The sequence below is a fragment of the Drosophila nasuta genome, chromosome X (assembly GCF_023558535.2).
Source record: "Drosophila nasuta strain 15112-1781.00 chromosome X, ASM2355853v1, whole genome shotgun sequence".
Lineage (NCBI taxonomy): Eukaryota > Metazoa > Arthropoda > Insecta > Diptera > Drosophilidae > Drosophila > Drosophila nasuta.
Window position 1 is genome coordinate 5,620,263 of NC_083459.1, and position 25,082 is coordinate 5,645,344.

The following is a 25,082-nucleotide window of genomic DNA, read 5'->3' on the forward strand; positions in this document are numbered from 1 at the left end:
ATACTAAAATATACCAGACCACACAAAAGCAAAACATAAAATACGATATATTTCCAAAACGTGTGTAAACTTAGTTCACCACATTATTGTGGCATCATTTTGAACAGTCTGATCTTCAAGCAAGCCTAGCTGTCGTGTGTTGTACGATTTTTAATTTCAAAGTGTATTCGACTATTGCTCGTGTATATAATTTTGGCGTTGCCATTTATTTTGGTCAGTGTGCGAAACACACAAGTTCAGAGTTGCTTGTGAGTATACGTATGTGTGTTGGAAAACAGCACACGACATCACACATCACAGACTGTCAACCAACACTTTGATAATTTTGTGAAATTGCGTTGCAAATTCTCGCGCTCTTTAAGAAAATTAACAACGAATTGTTGTAAGTGCAGCCAGTGTTCGTGTGTTGGGTTGTGTGTGTCAATTAAGTGCTCATTTAGTCGGTTGCAGAAAATCTAAACAAATCTCGGGCACTCGGAATACACAAATTTTGCGCGAACAAAAAAAAAAAGAAGGCAGCAACAACAACAACCAATACAACATCACAACAATTGCAACGTGTGTGTGCACGCGATAAAGAAAAACCTTGTTATTTGTGTTGTGTGAATTGGTGGACGACCATACTACAAGCGTATTTCGCTAATTTACATATTCTTCTGCGTTTCTGCGTTGAACTGAGCAATGCCTAAGCGTGGCGGTGGCGGCGGTGGCCAAAGATACAACAATAATAATGGTGGCAATGGGAATGGAAATGGAGGTGGCAACAATGGTGGCGGAGGAGGATCTCGTTTCTCGGCTCTAAAAGACTTTGGTGGTAAGCTACCCAGAGTTGCCGATTTACGTTTTTAGCAAACACATTTGTATGTTTGTGTTTTTGTTTTTAGATGACGATCATCAGCGGCGAAAGGATCGGAACAAGCGACGCGTCAGCTTTAAGACATCACAGTTTCCCCATAAGAGCGATGTGAAGTTGCGTATGCAGGACGTGCGACGTTGGGATGAGGACGATGACATGAGTGAAATGACCACCACAGTAAAGGTAAGTGTTACATACATTTATTGTAGCTTTTGTTTGCGAACTCACATCATCTCGTATCGTTCAATTCTTGCAGCAGGATCGGCCCAGTTCCAGGCGACGTGGTTCACCAATTCCTCGTGGCAAGTTCAGCAAGCTGATGCGGAATGCCGTTGGCTGGTATCAAGTTACGGTAAGTGTTTGATCATCGTGATATATCATATCTTTGGATAGATTAGATTTACTTGAATGTACTGATTCACTTAACGCTCGTTTCCCTACCGCTTATCAATTTATCGCTAATTCAAAGATTATCGAACTATACGTGTTTGGGAATTTCGCTAGTTTACTTCGCAAATTGATGCCATAGCAAAGCATTATACAACTTGACAAGAATGCCTTGCATATATGGGTATTTTTTGGACTTTTCGCATTGCTGGCACGTTTTTTATAACATACTGTCACCTCTCAAGACTTGCTATAAATGTATATGCTTTATAGAGAGAGAGAGCACTTCGTAATTAAGTTAATGAGAGTCTCGGCCGTTATGTTGAATATTTGGCAAACCAAACTACAAATACCTTCGATAAGCAGCAAAGTAAACAGACCCAAATGTGGCTCTTAGTTAGTGTTCTTGATAAATATATGATCATTACAAACACTTCAATATGATTGTGCCGCCGCTCAAGGGCACAAAATAGTGTCTGGACGAATCGCTCGCCTGCTGTTGTGTTTATGAATCGTAAACATTTTTGCCATGCAAACAGTGTTGTTAGCTTGTATCTTTGTCTATGGATTAGTGTCGAGAGACCTCAAGATGAAAATAGTTTTAATCTAAATTGAGCTAAAATTGATGTCTACAGTGGTGTTTATGGTGGGGTGTCTCTGTTAACAGTTAGCTGTTAACAGCGTTTAGCGCTCTAATAAAGCTGTCGAAGTGCCGTAGCTGCAAACTTTGGTATCACATGATCAGAGGACTCTAGGTGTTGTAGCAACTACTTTATGTCACGTGATATATGTAGGTTAGGCGAAGCAACAATCTTTCTGTCACATTATCGGTGTATCGGAGTCTGCTAAGTCACCGTACAGGTTCCATGTGCCCACTGTTGTCGCCCGCGTCGCATCGTCGTTTTGGCGACGTCTCCACACAGCATGTGTCCCGTAAGTGCTGTCGCCGAGCTCTGCTATCTCTCACAGCGGCGGCCCAATGGAGCAATAAAAAGAAAAACCAAAATACATACTACACAATACACAATAAGACGGCCTTTGGGCCCAGAGTGCTGTGGTCGGTTCTGTGTTTATGGCAGGCGCGTAATACGTACCGTATTTGGGCCCATTTCATTGACGGCCGGCAAACGTTAAAGACGCGCGAGCTCCGGCCAGCATTTTTAGCCAGCAAGCCCGCAAGCCAGCTAGCAGCAACGGCAATAGCTAAGAGAATCTCAAGACTCAAGAGTTTTATCGCGACCGCTTATCAACTATCAAATATCAACAACTGTTTGTCTGTCGATTAAAGGCCAAGTTAAAACTAAAAACGCACCGTGCAGTACGCGTCGCGCCACCCAAGGGATTGGGAATCCACTAGATCTTTGGAAGGTTGCCACATCAGATCAGATCAGATCAGAGCTTTAACATGGCTACGCTTGGTGCCTGGGATTATGTCATACTGGCGATTGTCCTGATCATCTCCATACTGATCGGGCTTTACTATCGCTTTGTGGGCAGCAAACAGAGCACCACAACGGAATATTTGCTGGCCGATCGCTCTATGGGCGTCACACCGGTGGCATTCAGTTTAATGGCCAGCTTCATGTCCGCCATCACCATACTCGGCGTCTCCATGGAGATCTATCAGTATGGCACCATGTTTGCCATCATTAACGTCTCTTATGTGGTGTCCACGCCCATTGCCGCTTACCTCATACTGCCGGTATTCTATCGTCTGAAGACGGCGAGTGTTTACGAGTATCTGGAGCAACGTTTTGGCTATGCCACTCGACTGGCTGCATCGTTGGCCTTCTCCCTGCAAATGATACTCTACATGGGCATTGTGGTTTATGCGCCAGCTTTGGCCCTGGAGGCCGTCACGGGATTAAGTCAGATCTTTTCGGTGATAATTGTGGGCGTCGTTTGCACCATTTATGCGACAATGGGTGGCATGAAGGCGGTGCTTATGACGGACATCTATCAGTCGCTGCTCATGTTTGCCTCCATCTTTTGCGTGATCATTGCTGCGTGGATCAAGGCGGGCAGCTTGGATGTCATATGGCGCACAGCGGTGGACAATGGGCGCATTGACTTTGGCAACTTCAGCGTAGATCCCACCGAGCGGCATACGTGGTTCACCCAAGTCCTAGGCGGATGTGCCACCTACCTAGCGATCTATGGTGTCAATCAAACCCAGGTGCAGCGACTGCTTGCCGTAAGGAATCTACGGTCAGCGCGTGCGGCCCTCTGGTGGTGTCTGCCCATCCTTTGTCTGCTCAGTCTGAGCACCTGCTTGTCCGGACTGTGCATCTATTGGTATTATCGCGAATGCGATCCGCTGCTGGAGGGACGCGTTAACTCCCGGGATCAAGTGATGCCGCTCTTTGTGCTGGACACCATGGGCGAATATACTGGACTATCGGGTCTCTTTGTTTCGGGTATTTTTTGCGCCAGCCTTTCGACGATTAGTTCGGCAATAAGCTCGCTGTCGGCTGTGACGCTGGAGGATTACCTGAAGCCTCTGGTGCGTTGTTGCGCTGGACGAACCCTCACGGACCGCCAGACGCTCTGGTATTCCAAGTTGCTGTCGGTCTTCTATGGTGCCCTGTGCGTAGGCATGGCCTTCTTGGCCGGCTCCATTGGCGGTTTGTTACAGGCGGCGCTCTCCATCTTTGGCATCATTGGTGGTCCGCTGTTGGGCCTCTTTACGCTGGGCATGTATTCGACGTCGGCGAACCAAAAGGGAGCCCTTGCTGCCCTGCTGCTGTCGTTGGCCTTCTCCTTTTGGATTGGTTTCGGACAGCCCAAGCCGCCCATACCCAGCCTGGACATGACTACCGAGGGGTGTCCCATACAACGCAGCTACGCCATCGATGTGCTGCTGACGAACTCGACACGCGCCGAACCTGAGACGGAATCGTATTTTTACCTGTATCGCATTAGCTACATGTGGTATGCAGCCTTGGGTTTTGCCATCGCCTTTGTGGGCGGCTGGCTGTTGTCATATTGCTTTGCCTGGCTCAAATGGGATGACAATCGACCGATTTATCAGGATGCGGACTGTACGCTCATCAAGCATGATCTCTTTGTGCCACCGCTGGCGAAACGTTTGCAGCGCAAGCAAATGCCGCGCGTCATTGTCACGAACACCAGCAGCACCGCCAGCTCCGAAGAGCTGCCGCCAAAGGATATTGCATAAATATGCGGTGATGTGAGGGGAATCGATTCACGTTTTTGCTTTGCTTTTTATTTGGGAACACCAACCATTTTTTTTTAAGTGCTTAGCAAATAAAATTGTAAACTAAACAATGAGTAAAATGTAAAAGTTTGCTGGGAGTCGTCGACGTCGACGATCACGAAATCCTTAATCGGATGTTGTGGGCGGCGCACGATTTTCGTCAGCCTCGTAGTATGTGCGTCGCTGCGTTAGATGCCACAGGGCCAGCAATCGTGTCAAGTCCTTGTAGCTGAGCGTCTCCAGCTGTCGCTTGTCCGCAGTCTGCACGCCCGCCGCATGCAGCTCCTCCACAATGGTATCGAACATAGCCGAACGGGGCTCCACCGGTTCCTCCTCCAGTTTTCGTGGCGCGATAACCATGTGTGCCGTCTCCTGACGTTGTCCCGCTGAAGCTCTGGCGTCACTCGACTTTTCCTCGTTGGAGTCCAAAGCCACCAGCTCGGCATCGTTGGTCATGGGCAACGCTGCGCTAAGTTGAGCAATCAGCGCCACGAGGAGGAGCAGTACAACAGTGAACTTCATGATCGTTGTTACAATTGAAATCGGTCGTTTGGCCCGTGGAAAATTGTGAGTCGTCTGTTTGCTTGAAGAGTCGCGTTTGCACTGACAACAGCGTAGAAATTTGTGTTATTCTTTTTTTTGCTGTTGCCGTTGCTGTTGCGATCGTCGAACCCCCCGATAGCAGGCCGAGTCTCCCAGGGGTGTGCCGACAAAACGACAACGAGACGGGCGGCGTTCCAATTTCAGTTCTGTTCAGTTTTCTATCTGCGTCGTCGTCTCCCTCAAAATTAACCCCGGGAGAGTGAATGGAAATGGGAATGCGAATGGGGGAAAAGAAAGACGGAGCTTGTGCGATCTGCAGGCAGTGGTCACCACAACAACAATAATGTCCAAAGCACGTCGTCATTTGTTGTTGACTTTAGGGTCGATCGTCGTCTGTGCATGCTCAAATTATTTTATCTACATACATACATACATACTATACTCAGTATGGTGAGCGACACATGTTGCTTCTTCGGCGTAGTCTTCTCCCCCCTTTTTTTTGCTTTTTTGCATTTGCTTCAAATACATCAGACAGAGAAAGGGAGTGTCTCTCTGTTGTCGCCTCTTTCTCTCTATCTTTCTTTGTGTGTTTATCTTGGCAATTGTGCTAGTTTACTTGTTCTTCTATATGTAGCGAAATTGATTAAACTAATCAGTTCTTCAACGCGTTGCTGATAAACTTTAAATAAGTGTTGCCTGCATTTAGGCTGAAATTTTAACTGCTGCTCCCATCTTAATCGATATGTTACGACTTCCATGACACCAGGTGGCAACGCTGTCGATCTTGATGTGCTGCTTCCTTTATGGAACTGGAAATATACATGGCGAAGTAGTCTTTGAACTAAACTTTGACATTGGTCACGTCATGAAAGAATTTCAGGAGTATTGTCTCTGGCGTAGACTCGAATTAAAATGAGATTAGAGGCGCCAACTTGTTGACAGCAGAGCACCGTCTCTTGGGCAATGCAGCGTCACAGGGTGTGTCGGGTGACAGGCAGACAAGTGTAAACGTTAAAGTTAAAATTTTAAGCTTTCATTGAAAAGTTAAGTTTGTGTACTGAGGGTTTTGCAATTATTTGAATTTGTATAAATTGCTTATTAATTAAGCTAACTTTGGCTTTGTTGTTGTTTGTAATTGCTGTAAAGCGGAAGAAAAGTCGCCGCAAGCAAGTTTATCGATTCCAGGCACAGATTCAAATGACCGCCAATCGAATGCATTTGTATATTTCAATTGACTTGTTTTGCATGGCAATACATGTTTCGCATCCCATTGGATAATTGTTATAATATGCAAATATTTGTGAAATCAATGGCGAATATGTTAAAATGTAGTATTGAAATGCACTTGGATTTTCAGCATACTCTACACATTGTAAACTACAACAAGAGGCTGCAATACTATTTTTGATTGGCATAGAGCATCCAGTAGTCGCTTACTTTCGTATTGCATTTGCTGCCATTGTTATTATTACTGTTATTGTTATTGTTATGAAGTAAAGCAGGTGCAGTGGAGTGCATTAAATTTATTATAGCGCACACGCGCGGTGCAATCAATGAGCATCGAGCATCTTGAGTCACCTAATTCACTCTCTTTGCTCCAATGCTCTTTTCACCTTTTCACCACTGAGTCATCAGCGTGTGCGTGTGTGTCCATGCGTGTGTCTTTTGCTTCCTGTTACACACGCTATTCTAAATAATCACATTGCTAACTCCCGTTTGTGTTCTCACTCGCACTCGCACTCTCACTATCATTTCTTGTTGCTCTGCTTCCTCTTCTTCTTTTGCTAAGTATGCAACGAACGGCATCGCCTTTTGCCTTGCCCTGATGTCATCGCTTCGCAATGTGCGAATGCGTGTGCAGCTTGATCAGATGGGTGGGAGGAGAGAGAAAGATACTGTGTTGCTGTGAGTGGCTACAAGTGAGCTCTCTCGCTCTCTTATCGCAAAACCGGCAAAGTTTTGTCTACGCTTGGGTTTGGGTTTGTTTATTTGTGTAGACAAAAGTAACAAAAATAAAGGTTGACGAATCACACAAGGTTTATTCAACAATTGTATTTCGAGAACTCTTTAAATGGCCATTTGTGCACTAACGTGAACTTTATATTAATAACAATTAAGTACTCGATGGTTGGGAGGCAGCAATAACTAATTCACAGAAACACACACGCAAGAGCGAGAGAGAAGCATTCTTCACGTTTGCACTCGTTTCTTCCTCTTGTCATGCAAACACACATGTCACAAATGTTTTGTACTCCAAAACCAAAAAAAATTAAATAAAATTTATATATATATATAGATTATAATATATACTTATGCACACTTATATACACACATATATATATATAAATTTAACAAAACCAAAAAAAAGGTAGTAATTACAAAAATATTTTGCTAGCTACTCAGCTAATCCTGGGCAGGAGAATCAGCTGTTGTTGCTGTTTCTGTTGTTGTTGTCGTCGTTGTGCCTGCTTTCGTTGTTGTTGTTGTGGTTGTGTTCGCTGTGGTACGTGTCAAGGTAAAAACACCCGTGCTTCCCACATCATCCATGGGCTGTGCTATAATTGTCGATGTGGTGCTCTGCGTCCAAAGTAAAAGAAAGGGTATCCAACATTCGGATTAGCATAACAATGTCAAGGTCTCTTTCTCTTTCACTTTAGCTGTTCTCTGTTTGCTTTGCCTTTGCTATACTTACGCCGTTTTTGGTCTCCTCAGGGCTCCAGGAGCGCTTATCATCCAAATCCTTGGAGCAACAGCTGCCCATTTTTGCTCTTTCGTCTCTACTTTGCTACTTTCGGTTTCTGTGTTGCTGTGTTGCTATTTGCTGTGGCTGTGGCTGTGGGTGGCTTTGGGTTGGCTGTTGTTTTGTTGCTTGAACCTCGCACGGCTGCCGTCGAATGCCGTTGCGTTTGCCGGTGCGCGCTTGTTAGCCACCTAGCTCCACTTCGCGACGCGACGCGGCGTCGCAGTCGCTGTCGCAGTCGACGTTGTTGTCGCTGTTGATGCGTCGGCGTCATCATTCATATGATAAACTTTGTTGTTTCTTTTTTGTGTCTTGCCCATTGTTGTGTATACAATACAAAAAGGCGGCATCCGTCTACTATTCGCATTATTCTTGCAACCTACACCCACCCACTACACCTCCCTCCCATCACCCTCTCTAGCATACTCCACACTCACCGACATCGACATCGGCATCGTCATCGTCTTTTCATAGCTCTGATTACACACAGTTAACGGTGTGTGGAGTATTTGATCTGTGAGTGTTATTTTTCCGTATTTTCCCAGTAATAGAACGAGCGAGTGTCGATATCAGCTATAAGTATAAATAAGTAACTGGTGTATTTATGTAGCCGTAGCACCTAAGACGGCAATTAGCTCAAATTATATTTTCAGACTAAAAGCACCCCACGCGACGTTATCGATATCGTTATCGAGCAAAGCAATTGACACTAAGCTGGGCTAAGCCTAGTTTGCAGTTGAGTGCGTTATCGATATCGATATCCTAATTAGTGCTAAATAATAAATAACAAAACACACACACACACACACACATACACATAGACATAGATATAGTGTGTTCTAGTGCTTCATATAATAAATACACTTATCGCATTTAATGCGCAGTATGTCCAGCACAACGGGGGAAGGGAGAGAGGGTGCATGGAGGGGGTTGTGAAGGGTGGATGACTAATTGGGGTGCTTGGGTTTTGGATGACGAGACTTCGTCACTTTTAGTTTTATCTATTGAGCACGGCGGAACAATCAGTTGCCAGCACATAGTATTAGATACTATATTTTATACTATTCAATTCTATTTGTTTGTTTGTTTGTTTATCTCTCTGCAATTGGCGATGCCGATAAGCCAGTTATCGATATCGTTGACCTTCACAGCAGACAGGAAATGCTATTGAAAATATGAGCTTAAGGAAACGCCCACAATTTGGGTGCTGACTGTGTGTGTGTTGTGTTGTGAGTGTGTGTGTGTTGCGTTGTTTGTTGTGTGTGCGTCATAATCATAATCAAAATGCTCATAATTAAATCATAGACACTTGAAGATAAGCGGAGAGCGCGCACCCAAAAGTAATTAAAACACAAAGAGGCCCCAGACTATGCAGACAGGGACGCGCACTTGAAACCGAATGCGAACCCAAATGCGAGTTGAGTCAAAAATCGCAGAATTGGTATGCAAATATTGAGTAATTGCCCGACAGCGAGTGTGGAGCACGTAACGAGCTATATAGCCAGCCAGCGCCATGAACAAAACGTATAATGAGAACAGCAACTGCGAAACAAAAAAAAAAAAAAAAAAACATAAAAATACCAAATAAAATACAACAATAACAACATCCAATGAGCAAACAGCACTGCGAAATGTGGAACGAGCAAACAAGAGTGCAACCAGCGCCCCAATACCCATAAAATTTCAATTATAGTATAACTAATGTGTAGCGTAGTCACACTGAATACTGAAATATCGATAGTATCGTTTTACTATCGCAAGAGCGATATCTAAAGAAGTGATCTAACTTCAGTATAGGAAAGAAAAACTCATGGAATTGCATATTTTGTTTGATTACAATCGTCTCGTCTTAGGATAATAAATAAATATAATTCGTATTTGTTGGTTTTCATCAAATTACATGAATACAAAAATTTTAGCTTACATCTTAATGCAAATACAATTAAAGTTCCATATTACTATAACAATTTGCAAACTTATTTCGCTAAAGTTATAAATAAAGTATAATTTTGTTCTAATAATAATTATAATCGAAAGTGGAGCACGTGCGTTCTGTTCTCATGAACGTTATCTATATGAACCGCTCAATTGGCAGATAAACAATCGGTGATTTGCGTTAATTAAGCAGCAATTAATTAACTAGTTTTGCTTTCTATCCCCTCTCTCTCTTCTCTATCTCAGATACACAATGGCCAGATCTACGACAAGGAGACGCTGTTGCGCGCCTTGCTGGCGGCAATGTCACCGCACGTCTTCATCCCGCAATATTGGCGAGTGGAGCGCAGCTGCGTCCTTTTCTTTACGGATGACTTTGAGGTGGCCGAGCGCATACAACAGCTGGGCAGGCACGCCCAGTTGCCAGATGGATTCCGTTTGATGCCGCGTGTGCGCAACGGTATTCCATTGGTCACCATTGACGATGAGTTCAAGGCCAAGATGAAGGTTGTGATGGCCAAGCGATACAATGTGCAGACCAAGGCCTTGGATTTGTCCAAATTCCACGCCGATCCCGATATGAAGCCACTGTTTTGTCCGCTCTTTCGTAGCAATGTGATGTCATGCGCCCTGGACATAATATGCGAAAATATTCCCGATTTGGAGGCAATCAATCTGAACGATAATCAAATGAGCACCATGGAGGCATTCAAGGGCGCCGACAAGCGTTTGCCAAATCTCAAGATACTTTATCTGGGCGACAATAAGGTGAGTTCGGAGTTCACGTTATATCTTAGTATAGTTCATATTGATATGATACTTAAGCATATCCTTCTTATTAATTATTTTCCTTTTGTGACAACAGTTGCAATCGCTGGCCCATCTGCTGGTCTTTCGTTACTTGCCGATTGTGGAGCTGGTTTTGCGCAATAATCCGTGCCGTTTGCGCTATAAGGATCCACAGCAATTTGTCAGGTATACTATAGTGTGATTTCTTAATTCAAAACATACTCTTTCCTTGCAAGGATGTGGCAGCCCAAGCAATGCAAACTACGCGGGAACCGAGCTAAGAGTTGTGTGTTTGTCTCATAACTTTTAAGGATCCACGTGCCATGTTCTCATATTCCATTTCAACATTTCTGTTTTCTTATTAAGAAATGCGTTGTTTAAACGAACCGCGTTGCAATTTCGAACGCGATCTGTCGCTTTCTGATTCTTGATACCAATTTTTTTCGCCTAAGGCAGATGCATTTGTTAGCCTTGTAGAAAAAGAAACACTTGTCACACTTGAGGCAAACCACAAGTAGAGCCAAGCTTTAGACAGTTCTGAAAAAAAAGCGAAAAAAGAAAATAAAAGAAAAAATATCTCAATGGATAAAAAAAGAAAAGAAAAAAAAACATTTACAAAAGAAGCAAACTCCACACAACGCACTCTAATTGCAGCGATATGGCAGCACTGCCAGCGACTAACGGACTAACACACGAGTACTCAAAAATTTGAACGGAGCGTTTGCAAGCCCGTTATGAAGACACGAACATGCAGCAAATAGCGTTGGTTGAGCTGCCCGCTTTCCTCTCTCCCTCTCCGCTCACTGTTGCCGTTGTTGTTGCTCGAGTTGTGTTGTGAATGCGACAAACAACGGGCAAGTCTTTAAAGAGGTTTGAGATATATATCGACAAAACAGAAATCGAAAGCAAAACCACGTGAAACGCGATAAATGCATGCTTGCGCGCAACGCACACGTACGCATTGCACACACACAAACGCATACACGTATAGTATAGGCGGCCGATCGCCATCTTGTTGTGGTGGGAGCCGCTGCGCCCAAATTACGATGAACACCTGTAAAGTGTGCTGTGTTGTTGTGTTGCTATTGCTGTTGTTGTTGTTGCTCCTGCTGTTGTCGCAGCGTCATTGTTATTGTTGTTGGCTATTTTGTCTAATGAAAATTGGGTGCGCACGCCAAGCAAGCTATCTTCCTCTTACGCACTTACGCATAACAATACACTTAAACACACACGCCCACAATTATGACGACGGCGGCGGCAAGGACTTTCAGACCACATGACTGACGTCGATCACCACTACAAAAAAAAAAGAACAACATACACTGACAGACATGCTGGCGTTGGCGGCCTTATTTTCTATAGCTAAACGACGAGTCTGCGTTTTGTTGCAAGCCTTTTGTTTAACTTGGCTAATGTTCTGTCTATCTGCGGTTGCAGCGTGCAAACTACAAAAAAAAAGTACGATAACGATAAACGATAACAAATAAGCTATAAATTAGTATTTAACGACTTTAAGACTTGACGATGGTGCTGCAGCAACGAGCTTTTGTGCGGCGACGTTTGGAGTGCTCAACGAAAAAAGAAATATATATAAAAACAAGAAAATAGCAAACAAAAAAGATACAAAAAACAAAAGTTTGTAAATAAATTAAAAAAAGAAGAAAAAAAAAACAATAGAAAACTGTTCAAAAGATTGGCTCACTTTGAAATGTATAGTCAATAAAGCTTGCGCGCCGTTCAACAAAGCGCATTTAAATGAAAACCAAATGCAATTGCCTGCACAACACATGTTGAGAAAGTAAAGTAAATAATTTATTTGCGACACATATGAAATAATATATGTGCAAAGAGTTTGACGCGAAGCGACAGGTGAAAGTGTACGAAATTGCAATGTACAAAACGGTCAAAGCGATTTAATGTCACACATGTGCATAAATCGATTTCGTTATCGTTATCGTTACGATGTCGATGCGATGCCTTTGTATATTTTAAACTCGATACTAATGCCACGACTAAAAACGGGCGCAATATCCTTCAACTGAAAACTATTTACAGCGAAGTAAGACGAAAGTTTCCCAAACTAGTAAAGCTGGTAAGTATATTATGCTCATCTACATACATTCCAATTCTAACTAATATTAATCGGGTGTGCCTTTAAGGATGGCTTTGAGTTGAGCGAATCGAGCGGCGTCATGCCACCGGCCAAGGCATCGTTTCTATGCGACAGCGCGGGCGCTGAGTTGGTTCGACAATTTTTGGAGCAGTACTTTAACATCTTTGATTCCGGCAACCGACAGCCGCTGCTCGATGCCTATCATGAGCACGCCCTGCTCTCCATGTCCATGCCTCCGATGAGTCAGGGGGGCAGGTAAGTCTTTAACTTCCGATTACTTCTCCAATCGAGATATTGATCGCATTGCTTTGCAGACTGAACAACTTCCGGAAGTTCAATCGTAATCTACGTCGCATTATAAGTAACGAACGGGACGATCCACGCACAAAGTTCCTGAAGAGTGGTCGTCTCGCTTGCGTATCCGCCCTTGACGAATGGCCACGCACAGTCCACGAGCGTCGCACCTTCTCTGTGGATCTGACCATATACAATGTAAGTGATGATAGTTAAGGAGATAATGTTAAAGGTGGTCAACGCTATCATTTTAGTTCAGCTTTCATCTCACTTCTAAAATATATTTACCAACTTGCAATTGTCTTCTTTTTGCAGCCCCAAATGATGGTGTTCACTGTAACAGGTCTGTTTAAAGAGTTTACTGGCGACACGGATACCTCGACGTTTTACGAGTTGCGGCACTTTGTGCGCACATTCGTGCTAGTGCCACAGAACACGGGCTTCTGCATTCGCAACGAGACCATCTTTATAACCAGCGCCACACCCGAGCAGTTGCGTGAATTTAAGCGCAGCCAGCATCAGCCTGCACCGGGCGCACCAATGCCCAGCAACGTTGCAGTTGCAGCAGCTGTGGGCGAAACTTCGCTGCAGAATCGTTTGCAGCAAGGTCAGCCACCAACAGCAGCTGTGGCACTGTTGCCACCACCGACAATTCCACCGACTGCGACAGCGACAAGTGTCAATCCCGCCCAACTCGACGATGCAACCAAAATGCAAATGGTGCAACAGATGAGCACACAGAGCCAAATGAACCTCGACTGGAGTCGCAAGTGAGTAGCACAACACCGATCTATATAGAAAGCTGAATACTATTTAATTGATTTATTGATTTTTGCAGATGTCTCGAGGAAACCAATTGGGATTTCAATTATGCCGGTTTTGTGTTCGAGAAACTCTTTAAGGAAAACAAAATACCACCCGAGGCCTTTATTAAGTAGACACCTTCTCAATCACAACTAGCAAACACCATAAACAAATTCTTCAACACCAACAAAAGTAATACATTTTTTTTTTTTTAAATCCCAACAATCAACACAATACGTTAGCCGGATTAATCAATTCTTTGATATAATCCTAAGCCCATTCATTACCAATATGTTCTTTTTCCTTTTAAACTTGTTGTATCGCTTGCTGTGTAAAGGCGCTCTGGCAAAGCACGGTGTCTCTTGGTGTATTTTAAAATTCATATAGATGTTAATGCAAAATTCTGTTTCGTTGTACACACAAAATTCAAGTGTATCCAATAATATTCACCAGTGCTTTGCCAGAGCGTATAAATTCAACACATACTTAGTCCCACACCCAAAAACACATATAAACTTGTAAGATAGCGTTGAATTATCCAATCACAATTAACTGTAAATTTCTATATATTAGATTTTTTTTTTGGTTTTGAAATGTCTAAACTACGGCAACGATTAGCAAATATCAATATATGCAGGCCACAAAACATAATTAGTTTGTAAACGTAATTAGACTTAACATTTTCATAATAATAAATCGCGTCAAAATACATGCTAAATGTAATCAAATGATGTTTTAATTAAATTTCAATAGTTTCAGCTGTTGGCGCTTAAAATGTGCACTAATTCACATAGAATTGGCGTTTTAGTTGTAATTTTGATTCGCCCTGGAAGATGTCGCGAATGTCCAAAAAGTGTCAAATCAGCAGATGAAATACCAGGCGAACATAACTGAGCAGCAAGTGAATTTAATAGTTTTTAGTGCCAACCTAAAAGTATGCAATGATTTTTTCTAATAAATTTTGCAAAGCATGCATCACAAAATTCGGCATAGCTCAACCGTTTAATGGATTAGACAGATGCCTTTGTACAGAATGGTAACTTTTAACACACAATTATGGAAACAACGACAATAAGGACAAAAGTCCTTAAAGGAGCTGAAATAAACGTATTTCCATGTTCAAAAAAAAATTTGGCAACAACTCGAAAGTCCTTTGATGGCTCTTGTTGAAACTTTGGGCAATCGACTTGGGTTGGATAAGGCTATCCTTCTGCCAAAGGACATACCAATCGTTTCTTTGGTTTTTGAGATATCGAGGATTTTGTGCTTTCGTCTTAATTTCTAGCAATATTTTAGACAATATATCAAAGTTAGTTTTTAGATAAGCCCATTTTTTTTGGTGCAGATAGATATAGTTTGTCTTTGCAATTCGAACGAAGCATATCCGGACATTATGCGACAGGATATTGCGGAATTACGATCAATTTTCTAGACGACAATAAAAGTATGCAATAAATTTGCTTAAATATCTCTTTGAGGGGCATCCTAAAAGTATACAATTTGTTGCGTACAGTGTCAGACGTCACCATTTTAATGTTAGACTTAAAAGTATGCAATTTTTGTTTTGAAAAAGATTTAAGTCGTTTTAATCAAACGGCCTAAAAGTATGCATTATTCTTTTGATGCATCCTCTGCAAACTGCTTTGTGTGCAGTTCACTGCTTGCCTAGCGAGCTTGGCAACCACTTATATATTTTTAGTGGAGACATGCACCTGCTTAACGAAGAGAGTTTGTTGATCAGCATGTCACAAAATCCCCAATAGATGGCGCTTACACTGGCTTTTGTTAGTTAAATTTCAAAAATAAATCAAATAAAAAAATTTGCTGCTATGTGAAAGTTCAGTTTGGGATTGAAGACAGAAATGTGATATTCAAAAGAATTACACCCAAATCATAGGTATGCGAGCGGCAATGAATGGAACAAAAGAATGGGCCAGACAATGGACAAAGCTTTTCTAGTTTTGTTTGCCACACACATCACAGCTGCTCATAGGACAGAGGTAGTCAACAAACTGGTCAAGTGATGAACTGGTCAGCCGGTCGACAACTAGTCTTAGGCCTGTCCAGGGTGTGAAGCAGCCGTCGCCCAGCATCCCAGGCTTCTGGCGTCCTGGCGTCCTGGCGACAACAGCAGCTGCCAAGTTGCTGCACGCAGATCTGTCAACAATGGACACTTTGTTTGCGAATTTTTTGTTATGGGCCGGGCCGGGCCGAAAAAGGGCTTTTCTTGAGATGACCACCAAGAAGCGTTGGCCCGCTTTTGTTATTCATAATTAGCCGCCGACAAACAAAATCGTATTATTGTTGGCAACAGCATTTTCGGGTTTCATTTCAGCTGCCAAAAAAGAGGAGAAAAAAAAAACCAAACTGATCAGAAAACGAGTCAAGCTCGTTGTAAATAACGGTAGAATTGCTTCCTAGAATTTCACTACGCAACATGCACGTATTTATTTACATACATACATACATTCATGCATTTGCGTATGTGTGTGTGTGTGTGTAGAGATTCAGCGTCAGCCAACCAAGGGTCGTTAAGCTGCACTCACTCTCACACTCTTACACGCACACACCCACACTCCCACAAGCGGACAGCATCTATCTTGCTCACACGAAAGCCTTTCAAATGCGGTGCGACAGGGAGGCGTGCAATGCACGTGCTTTTTGCCATTGCCTTTGCTTTTGCTTTTGTTCTTGTTTTTGCTGTGCTTGCAAAATTGCACTCTGCTGTCGCTTGCGTTTGCCGATTGGGCCACCACGCTGTTGTTGTTGTTGTTGCTGTTGCTGTGACTGCTACAAAATGGCTACAGCTCTGTTTGCGTAAAAACGTAGTAGGAATAGTAGTAGGCCGCCCAATGCTAAAGCATCAAAGCATGAGAGCGCACAAGCACAAAGCCCGCCTGTGTGTGTGTGTGTGTGTGTGTGTGTGTATGTGTGCTTTTGCTCACTCACTCACACACACACATTCGCACTCACACTGCGGCTTGAGCTCTCGCTGTAGTATTCTCTTTTCGGACTCTCTTACACGCCCAATCGTATGCTGGCGCGGCCTCCCAACACCGCGATTGTTGTTGCTAGGCTTAATGAATTTCGCGGCACTGCGTTGCTCTTGTTGTTGTGTTTCATTTTCATATTCTTTTTTGCTTTTGCTTTATATTTTGTATTTTAACATTTAAATTTGTTGCGCATCTGCTGTCCCGCATAACACACACACACACAAACACGTACGTACATGTACGAATGGGGCGACATCTGCTTTGCCGACACGACGCGTCGCGACGCTTTGGCTATGTGTGCGATTGTGTGTGAGTGTGTTAGTGAAAGAGAGCAACAAAACGCGTGCCAAACTGCTTGCTGTCGCCGCTTTTACTGTTGTTCTTGTTGTTGTTGCTTATCTTTGATTTTTACGTTTGTGCAAATAAAATGATTGAAATTGCGGACGCCAACGATGTCATCGCCATTATTTGGGGCCACTCACACACACACACACACACACACACACACATACACAGAGACGCAATAACAAATTCTAATGGCAAAATGAACATTATGCATGCATGTGTTGGTGTTAGTGAAAATAGGTGTGCGGTGGGCGGGGTCGGTAAGCGCAGGGTGTTATTCCAGCGCAATGAATTATTAATTATTGTCGCGGTTCATTATGTGCCACAATAATGCTTGCGCACACTTTGAGGTTAGAATGAGGTCACATTGATTTGTCTCGTTGAGGAAATGCAACGGAAAAACGCAAATAATCACAAGCGAGCCAATAAAACTCACAGATAAAATCAACATTTCTTCCAAATTTATAATACAGCATTTACAGCAGTCAATTAAATTGTGAATTGCAAAATAAATAAACTCATCAAATTAGAGTTAATAGATATTCTAAGCTTGAACTTTGAATGAAAAGCAATACATGCAATTAATTGCAATATAGTTAATATTGTATATGACTATAAAGTAATAATAGTAATTATAAATGGAACTACACTTAAAAAAAAAAGTTATATTATTTTTTAAATAAATTGAAAAGTTTGGAAATAAGTTAATAGATTAAGTACTTACACTGAATAAAAAACACTAAAATAATTTAATTTAAATTGTAATCTTTATACTTTCATAAAAACTATAAATACATATTTAGCAAAAACAAAATATAGTGCTGTAAAACGTTAAATGAATATATTTAATGTATTTTAAATATATACATAATACTTACATGCTATGAAATAAAATACAATATTATACCATATTCTTTTTCAAATTTGTTATTTCAGCTTTGCTTTTGAACTTCATGCATTTGTTATGTTTGCACGCAGATCAAGTTTGTTTCAAATTTTTGCCACGCCTACTTACTAGGGGTCTGATAATCTGGTATATTTTGAATGCGGTACTATATCGGTATACCACATATACCAGTTGGTATATTTGTAGCATTTTTGCAGTATATTCGGTATATTTTGAGAATAATATCGCAAAATATATTGCTTTCATTCAAAATGGGTAGAGGGTATCTCACAGTCGAGTACACTCGACTGCAGCTTTCTTACTTGTTATTTAGTGAATAAAACTAGATTTTGTCATTTCTTATGTAATCTTATTCACAGTTTATTTGACGTATTCCCCTAACTGAGTTGTGCATTTTATTGCCTTTTCTGGTTAGAGAGAAATCAAAGTCTTAGATGAAATATTAAGTAAATATTAAGTGGACCCTTTTTTAATTTTTATTTACAATCTGTCTTAAGACAATAAGTAAATTTTATAACTAATATTTACATAACAGGAATAACAGATTTCCAGTGAAACCTGCTATTAAATATAACTTCTTGATTACTTATATTTATGCCTTTCAGGGAGATCAAGAATGTGAAATCTTTTAAGTCTTCTATAAGTTGAAGTGGACACTTAGTGGCAACTTTGAAGTCATTCGCTTTTAAGGTCGCCAAGTTACACGCACTTTTCGAGTCGGTCAGACAGTCAGACAGGCAACAAGTATTTGAGATTGTGTGAGAGAGAGAGAATGCGAGTGGAAGAGGAAGAGAGAAGGAGGAGGGGGGGCGAGCTTTGTCGGGGGCATTGCCTGACAAGAGTCAATGATCGCACGGCTGTCGAGCCCGAAAAAAAATGCGAGTCGCAAGAGTCGCGCAACGTGATGGTAAAATGGGTAAAATGTTAAATGGGAACGTGAAATCGCAATCAAGCGCTAAGGATCAGCAGCAGGACATCAGCGACAGGACAGGGACAGGACAGAGGCCATGGCATTGCAATGCAGTGTAGTGCATGGCATCGCATCGCATTGCATGGTGCCATAATCCGGCTGTCGCAGGATCAGAGCACGAGCGACGACGACGACGAGGACGCGACGAGGATTCGCTCGTTCATTCGGAACATTTTCGGCAATTACCGAAAAATAAAGAAGCGAATTAATGCCAGGCGAGGCGAGGGAGGGAGACGCCGGCGATGGCAGCCCGAAAAGCAAAAAAAAAACCAACAAGAGTTTCTCGAGTTTTTTGCACCTGTCCCAAAGGCAAAAGGGCAGCGCAGCGAACGAAAAACAGGAGACAACAGGAGACAACGGGGCAACGGCAAACGGCAAAAAGTAAACGAAATTAAGGATAAGCAGTGCCAATGCCTCTGGCTGTGGCAGGATCAACGCAGGACGACAGGACAGCGGCAGGACAACTGGAGAGAGAGCCGCGCGTGCCGCGTGTCCACTAAAAATGCCAGCTTAATTTCGCGAAAGGTGCACACACACTCCCTCTCTCTCTCTCTCTCTCTCTCTCTCTCTCTCTCTTTATCTTTCACCGTTTTTGCACATCGCCTTGTCTCTTTCCCTGCCTCAATACTGCTTTGTATGCAATGCAATTTTCTCCACTCTCGCTCTCTTTCGTTCTTCTGCTCCTTCTCCTTCCCCTCCTCTTTCCTCTCTTTCTAACTCCGTTTCCCGATTGTGTTTTATTCGTAGACAATATACAAGTTTTCTTCCAGTCCCGTCATGTGTAGACACAAGATGCGAAAAGACTCACTCACTTCGTTTTGCCGTATATGCGGAACTGATTATCTACAAGACTCGTCGAGTATAAATTCTTGCCAAAGGGAAATTTAAATTTCCCTCGGCTGCGCTGGCAGAATTTGTACTCGGCGTTTCTTGTAGAAAATATGCGGTCCAGCTCTTGCCGAAAATCTGTGCTTAGATTCTAGTGCGTAGTTCGGAATATGCAAAATAAAAATATGCTCATAAATATATGCAGTAAATAAAATGTTTATTGTAATTCGAATTAAATTTATTAAAACTAATACAATGAGTACTTAAATTTATATATTATCTAAACAGTTTTACTTATAACTAAATTTTCTAATAGCTAAAAGAAAAAATTAATTTATTTCGTCTATTTCTTTATTCTTCGCCCTGGACAATGCCTTGTAGTTTCTATTTGTATCATCCAACGTAGGTCTTTCGTGGTCCTCAAAACTGTAAATATAAATACAAATACAAATATATTTTTTAATTTAAATCAGATTAGAATAGTAGTTTGATAATATTAACAACTTACCTCTTATTGTTTTATAAAAGACGCGTAGGAAAAAATCAACTTTCTCGTACAGCACTCACAAAACAAATGACAAATGATACACAAAATTGCACATGTTCGAGAAAAGTAGGCGTTAGGGAAATTACGCGTTGCGCTAAGAGGGCGCGTACACCAGACTCAATGCAAGAAGCATTCTACAAGACGATTCATCTAACGATCTGCATAAAATTCTTGCACATGTTCGAGAAAAGTAGGCGTTAGGGAAGTTTCGCGTTGCGCTAAGAGGGCGCGTACACCAGACTCAATGCAAGAAGCATTCTACAAGACGATTCATCTAACGATCTGCATAAAATTCTTGCACATGTTCGAGAAAAGTAGGCGTTAGGGAAGTTTCGCGTTGCGCTAAGAGGGCGCGTACACCAGACTCAATGCAAGAAGCATTCTACAAGACGATTCATCTAACGATCTGCATAAAATTCTTGCAGTCTCGGTCTTGGCATGACACGAAACACAATTGGGTTGTAGCTGACTCGCACCTTTGTCTTCTCTCTCTCTCTCTCTTTCTTCCTCCCTCACTCTCACTCTCTTCCTCTTCGTCTCTCCCCCACTTCGTCTTCTTCTTCGCGCTCTAACGGCTTCTAAGCTTTGCGTGTCGTTCGCTTTTTGTTCGCATCTTATGAGTATTTTACTCTTTTTTTTCGTCTCGTTTCGTTTCGTTTTTTTTCGGGCCCCTCTCTCATTGTTATGCATTTTAAATATGAATTTTTTATGACCGCCAGACATGCAACATGCAACATGCCACACACTGCAGCAGCGAGCAGCGCGTTGTCGGCTCGATCGTCGTTCTCGTTTGTTGTCCAACTAAATGCTCGTTAATTCCTGGCGTTAATGAGCATGAGCGCCCGCGGTGCTCGTCTCCTGGGTGGCCCCTCAAAGTCCTTGCTTCGCGTCGTCCTGCAGATGTCCTGCCATCTCTGGAGTCTGCCCTCCCTCTCCCTCTCTATCTCCTTCTCGTATTCTGTGGTGCCTCTCGCTCTAGCTTGTTTGCAATTGTCAATCGCCTCGGCAACAATTAAAAGTTCTCGTAATTAAGTGGTCATTAACACTCAGCGGGCCGAAAAAGGACAAAGGACACACGCACACACACACACACACACGCATCCTTGAGCCTCATCAAAAACCAATAAATTCTTGAAACTGTTGCGATTTCATTGCAAAGGATACAGGCAAGGGATACTTTACATTTTTCGATTGAATAATTGCTCAAACAAAATGAAGAACACTCAACTTGTTTAATTATATATCTTTATATAGTAAATAGCATTCAACTTGTATAATTATTTATCCTTATTTAGTATATTTTATTTACATTACTTCACTTTTTTTGTGCTGCTTCGGATAGAAACTAATAATAAAGTTTATTTAATTGCACAATCTTTAAATAGCAGTTATAACTTTTAATCGGCTCTTGTAATCTCAATATACCAAATATGTATATAGTATATATTTCTGTGTAATTTAGTATTTTTGCTTATGCTATGCGAGCAGTATTTTTAATATTGATATATTGAAATTATAATAAATGAACAATTTTTATATAGCATTTACAACTTTTGCTCTGCTCTTGTTATATCAATATACCAAATATATATTTCAGTGTATTTTAGTATTTCTTGGTATGTTAATTTGGTATATTTAAATGATAATAGCGCACCATTGTGATCACAATCGAGCACACTCGAATTGTTTTGTATTTATCATATATTTTTCATATTTTTCTAATTCGGTCCTTAACTTCCATTTACTATTGATTATAGTAAACTTTAGTACAAAATTGAACTGACTAATATTAGTTAAGGAAATTGCAACTTTCATCTTAAGCTGTTTTTAGATTTAATCGACAACCGCGAATAAATATTAAGAGACGCTGGACAGCTAATTAAGTTAACTTCAAATATGTTAGGATATTTGTATAAGAAGATGAAAAACAATTAAATACTCGATAAATATGCTAATAATAAGGTTTTGAGCAGAGGAATAGATTTACTAGAGCAAACTACGTTATTAAGATTATTATTATTCACACATAGAATACGGAAGGGATTATGGCAAGCAAAGTTAGTAGTTCTACGAGAAATGGGAAGAGGAAGAAAATTCCTAGTGATCCTGACCAGAACTGCAAAACTAATTTGACTTAACAGCACCAAGGAGTCTATTTCACCATTAATTAGTCTCTGTATGAAAACAGCACCTTGCATAGTTCTACGATCAGTAAGAGAAGGAAGGTTTAGTAATAAAAGTCTACTGCGATAAGGTGGTAATCTAATATTAGGATTCCAATTTAAACTACGAAGAGCAAATAACAAGAATTGTTTCTGCACCGACTCAATCCTATCTTGATAAACCCTATACTGGGGATTCCAGACAAGAGATCCGTGATAGAACGAACCAGTGAGACGTACAAAGTTTTGGTAATGAAGGGATCGTTAAACTCCTTCGACCAGCGGTTTTAGCATTTAAGCAATCTATAGAATTTGTTTAATATTTTTTATTTATTTATTAGTAACAAGTATAATTACAAATTTTTGCAAAAGGTATGTAACTATAATGATTAATTAACTATATATCTAATATGAACAAGTTATAATGTTAGTTATATTCAAAGTTTTTTATTTGCTGCTTTGAAGTATTTAAGGATGTGTTTTTACCCTTAGGTAAATGATCGTGAGTTGTCAGAGTGTGTCCTAGTCTGATTCTTAGATATTTTACTTGAGGACTTCTTGGAATTTCGGCATGATTCATTTTCCTAATGAAATAGTTGGTGCTTGAAGTATTATTGTTAGTAAGTCGTTACCATACGGTTGTATCAGGGAATCTATTAAGTTTTGCTATAAGAAGATTCTCTTGTTTATGTCCGTTATACATATTATAATTATGAGTGAGGATAAGGGGAAATTTGGGTGCGTATTTGGCGATTTTTATGTTTTTGTGGCCTGGAACCCAGGAGGAGTCTAAATTTTGGGTAGTAAGTCATAAGAAGTACCTTAATTCAATTTAGCATTTATTTGATTATGGCTTTTAAACACTTATTTTTTTGTTGAGAAACTTTGTAATAGCATCAATTAAGTAAACTATATTTTCTAATGGAATTTGAATAATTTGAAACTGCGTCGAGTCTGGTATGTTGTCCGTCTGTCTCAAAATGTTCTTTATTTTTGTCACTTCCTGTGATCAACTTACTCAAAGAAAGAGTCAGAGAGCGGATGCCAGGAGATGCCACAATTTCTGTGGATGCCACAACATGAAGACATTACGTGTAATTCGAGTGGCGTCGACACTCCATTTGATCACTGATCATTGTAATTAGCACAGCACTTGGTTGCCTCTCCTCTCTCTCTCCGCTTCCTACTCTCTTTGCCGCTGTTGCAGTGTCGAGGTTGCATAATAATGCGTTGCAAGTTCGAAGAAAAAAAAGCAAAAAAGGAAAGAAGCCAATTGCTTTATCACATTAATTATGGCGCTGCTTTTAAGCAGAGTCAAGTGGCAACTGTCACTCAGCCGTGCCCCTTGTGCACCTTGTGGCTGAAAAAAAAACGCTGGCGATAATTGCGCAATGGGGCGTGGTTTTGTGGCAATAACCCGAAGTGCAAAAACAAACGAGCGAGAAGATGTTTTCAGGACGCAGGACGCAGGATGCAGGGGGCAAGAAAGTGCAGATGCGGCGCGTGCCACAAGCCGGGGCAGCTGCCACAATCACAACACATTAAGCGCTGATTAAGATGCATTCAACACACAACACACACTTGCCACTTCTTGCTGCAGACAAAAGCGCAACGCAAGCGAGGACAGAGATCAGATTGCATCGCTCGTCGTCGTCGTCGTCGTCGTCGTCGCTTTGCAACCTTGTGTGCTGCATCCTCGTGCTGCATAAATTGGCCTCTGGCCTTGCGTGGCACGCGCTCAAGGAGGCTGCAACGTTGCCTGCAAGCTGCAACCTCGAAGCTGGAAGCTTCGAAGCTGCAACGCGCATTGCAAAAGGGGTTGCCTCTTGCTCGCTGCACTTTTCTCATCTTTTCTTTTCTTTTCTTTGCTGTATTTATTTTATTTGCTTTGTTTTTTTTTATTTTGTGCGAAGCTGCAGCTTCATCTGCTTGCCCCTTGCCGCTTGCCACTGTGGCATGCTCGTTTCAATTCACTCGACTTGATATGATAATTATGAGCAACCTGGCGCAGGGATCAAGTTGCATGCCCCAAGCATCGTCCACGAGCATCACATTCGAATTCGCAGTGCGTTGCATGCACCGCATTCGCTTGCCACTTCCACTTCCCCAGTTCTTCGGTCGCTTTCCTACCTTTTTTTCCATATCACTTTTCGCGATTTTTGTTGCCCTCTTTAACTTCAGTTGTAATACAATTTCTCCTGCTTTTCACGCCCTTCAATCTGTGCTCAAATAAAAGTTACTCTCTCCTCTCTAGGTTTTCATTCTCCTTTGACTTTCGGTTTCAAGTTATTTCTGCCAAAATTCTTCTGTCTCTTATGTCCCACTTTTTTGCATTTCATTTCTTAGCTGCTTCTTTTTCCCATTTATTTTTTCTCTTTATTTTATTTCCTAAGCTTCGTGAGTCTTCAGCCAACTGTTCAGTCTATTTTAAATACTTTGCTTCCGCTTATCTAATTAAATCCCTTACTATTTCAACTCTTTCTAGAATTATGTATATCCCTTACTCTGGAACTTCTCTATTCTAGATTTCTTGCTGAACTTTCCCCCTTGACTTTAATGTTTTGAATAAGCTTTTTTCCTCTCTACTCCCTATTTCTTTCCACTTCGATCTGCTCTCATTTCGTCGCCTTCTTTCTTGTCTATATTCCTCTT

General features: G+C 41.6%; 4 protein-coding genes across 5 annotated transcripts; 2 read left to right on the forward strand and 2 right to left on the reverse strand.

Annotated features, from left to right (window-relative positions):
• Window positions 1-291: 291 nt before the first annotated feature.
• On the forward strand, window positions 292-14,406 carry LOC132797125 (nuclear RNA export factor 1). Of its 2 annotated transcripts, none has more exons than XM_060808646.1 (10): window positions 292-814; window positions 885-1,039; window positions 1,113-1,208; window positions 9,925-10,446; window positions 10,544-10,653; window positions 12,523-12,559; window positions 12,627-12,835; window positions 12,895-13,072; window positions 13,190-13,644; window positions 13,713-14,406. In XM_060808646.1, exons 1-10 carry the CDS (start codon window positions 682-684, stop codon window positions 13,810-13,812), a joined length of 1,995 nt encoding a protein of 664 aa, XP_060664629.1. In that variant the 5' UTR covers window positions 292-681; the 3' UTR covers window positions 13,813-14,406. The 2 variants fall into 2 exon arrangements, with proteins under 2 accessions (XP_060664629.1, XP_060664630.1); XM_060808647.1 differs by having other exon boundaries at window positions 1,116-1,208.
• Window positions 1,865-5,012, forward strand: LOC132797126 (putative sodium-dependent multivitamin transporter). The gene has a single exon (XM_060808648.1). The coding sequence runs from the start codon at window positions 2,649-2,651 to the stop codon at window positions 4,419-4,421; it is 1,773 nt and encodes a 590-aa protein (XP_060664631.1). The 5' UTR covers window positions 1,865-2,648; the 3' UTR covers window positions 4,422-5,012.
• LOC132797128 (uncharacterized) lies at window positions 4,448-5,317 on the reverse strand. The gene has a single exon (XM_060808650.1). It carries the CDS (start codon window positions 4,980-4,982, stop codon window positions 4,587-4,589), a length of 396 nt encoding a protein of 131 aa, XP_060664633.1. The 5' UTR covers window positions 4,983-5,317; the 3' UTR covers window positions 4,448-4,586.
• LOC132797129 (salivary glue protein Sgs-3) lies at window positions 7,017-7,912 on the reverse strand. Its single transcript, XM_060808651.1, has 2 exons — window positions 7,696-7,912; window positions 7,017-7,580 (listed from the first exon to the last, which is right to left on the reverse strand). Exons 1-2 carry the CDS (start codon window positions 7,762-7,764, stop codon window positions 7,407-7,409), a joined length of 243 nt encoding a protein of 80 aa, XP_060664634.1. The 5' UTR covers window positions 7,765-7,912; the 3' UTR covers window positions 7,017-7,406.
• Window positions 14,407-25,082: the final 10,676 nt, after the last annotated feature.

Excerpts from the sequence above, each read along its gene's own strand:
- LOC132797126 (XM_060808648.1), top strand. The coding sequence starts at position 2,649 with ATGGCTACGCTTGGTGCCTGGGATTATGTCATACTGGCGATTGTCCTG.
- LOC132797129 (XM_060808651.1), bottom strand. The coding sequence starts at position 7,764 with ATGGGCAGCTGTTGCTCCAAGGATTTGGATGATAAGCGCTCCTGGAGC. Across the intron at positions 7,581-7,695 it reads CTGAGGAGACCAAAAACGGC|AGCACCACATCGACAATTAT; the intron begins GTAAGTATAGCA and ends CTTTGGACGCAG.
- LOC132797128 (XM_060808650.1), bottom strand. The coding sequence starts at position 4,982 with ATGAAGTTCACTGTTGTACTGCTCCTCCTCGTGGCGCTGATTGCTCAA.
- LOC132797125 (XM_060808646.1), top strand. The coding sequence starts at position 682 with ATGCCTAAGCGTGGCGGTGGCGGCGGTGGCCAAAGATACAACAATAAT. Across the intron at positions 815-884 it reads GGCTCTAAAAGACTTTGGTG|ATGACGATCATCAGCGGCGA; the intron begins GTAAGCTACCCA and ends TTTTGTTTTTAG. Across the intron at positions 13,645-13,712 it reads AACCTCGACTGGAGTCGCAA|ATGTCTCGAGGAAACCAATT; the intron begins GTGAGTAGCACA and ends TGATTTTTGCAG.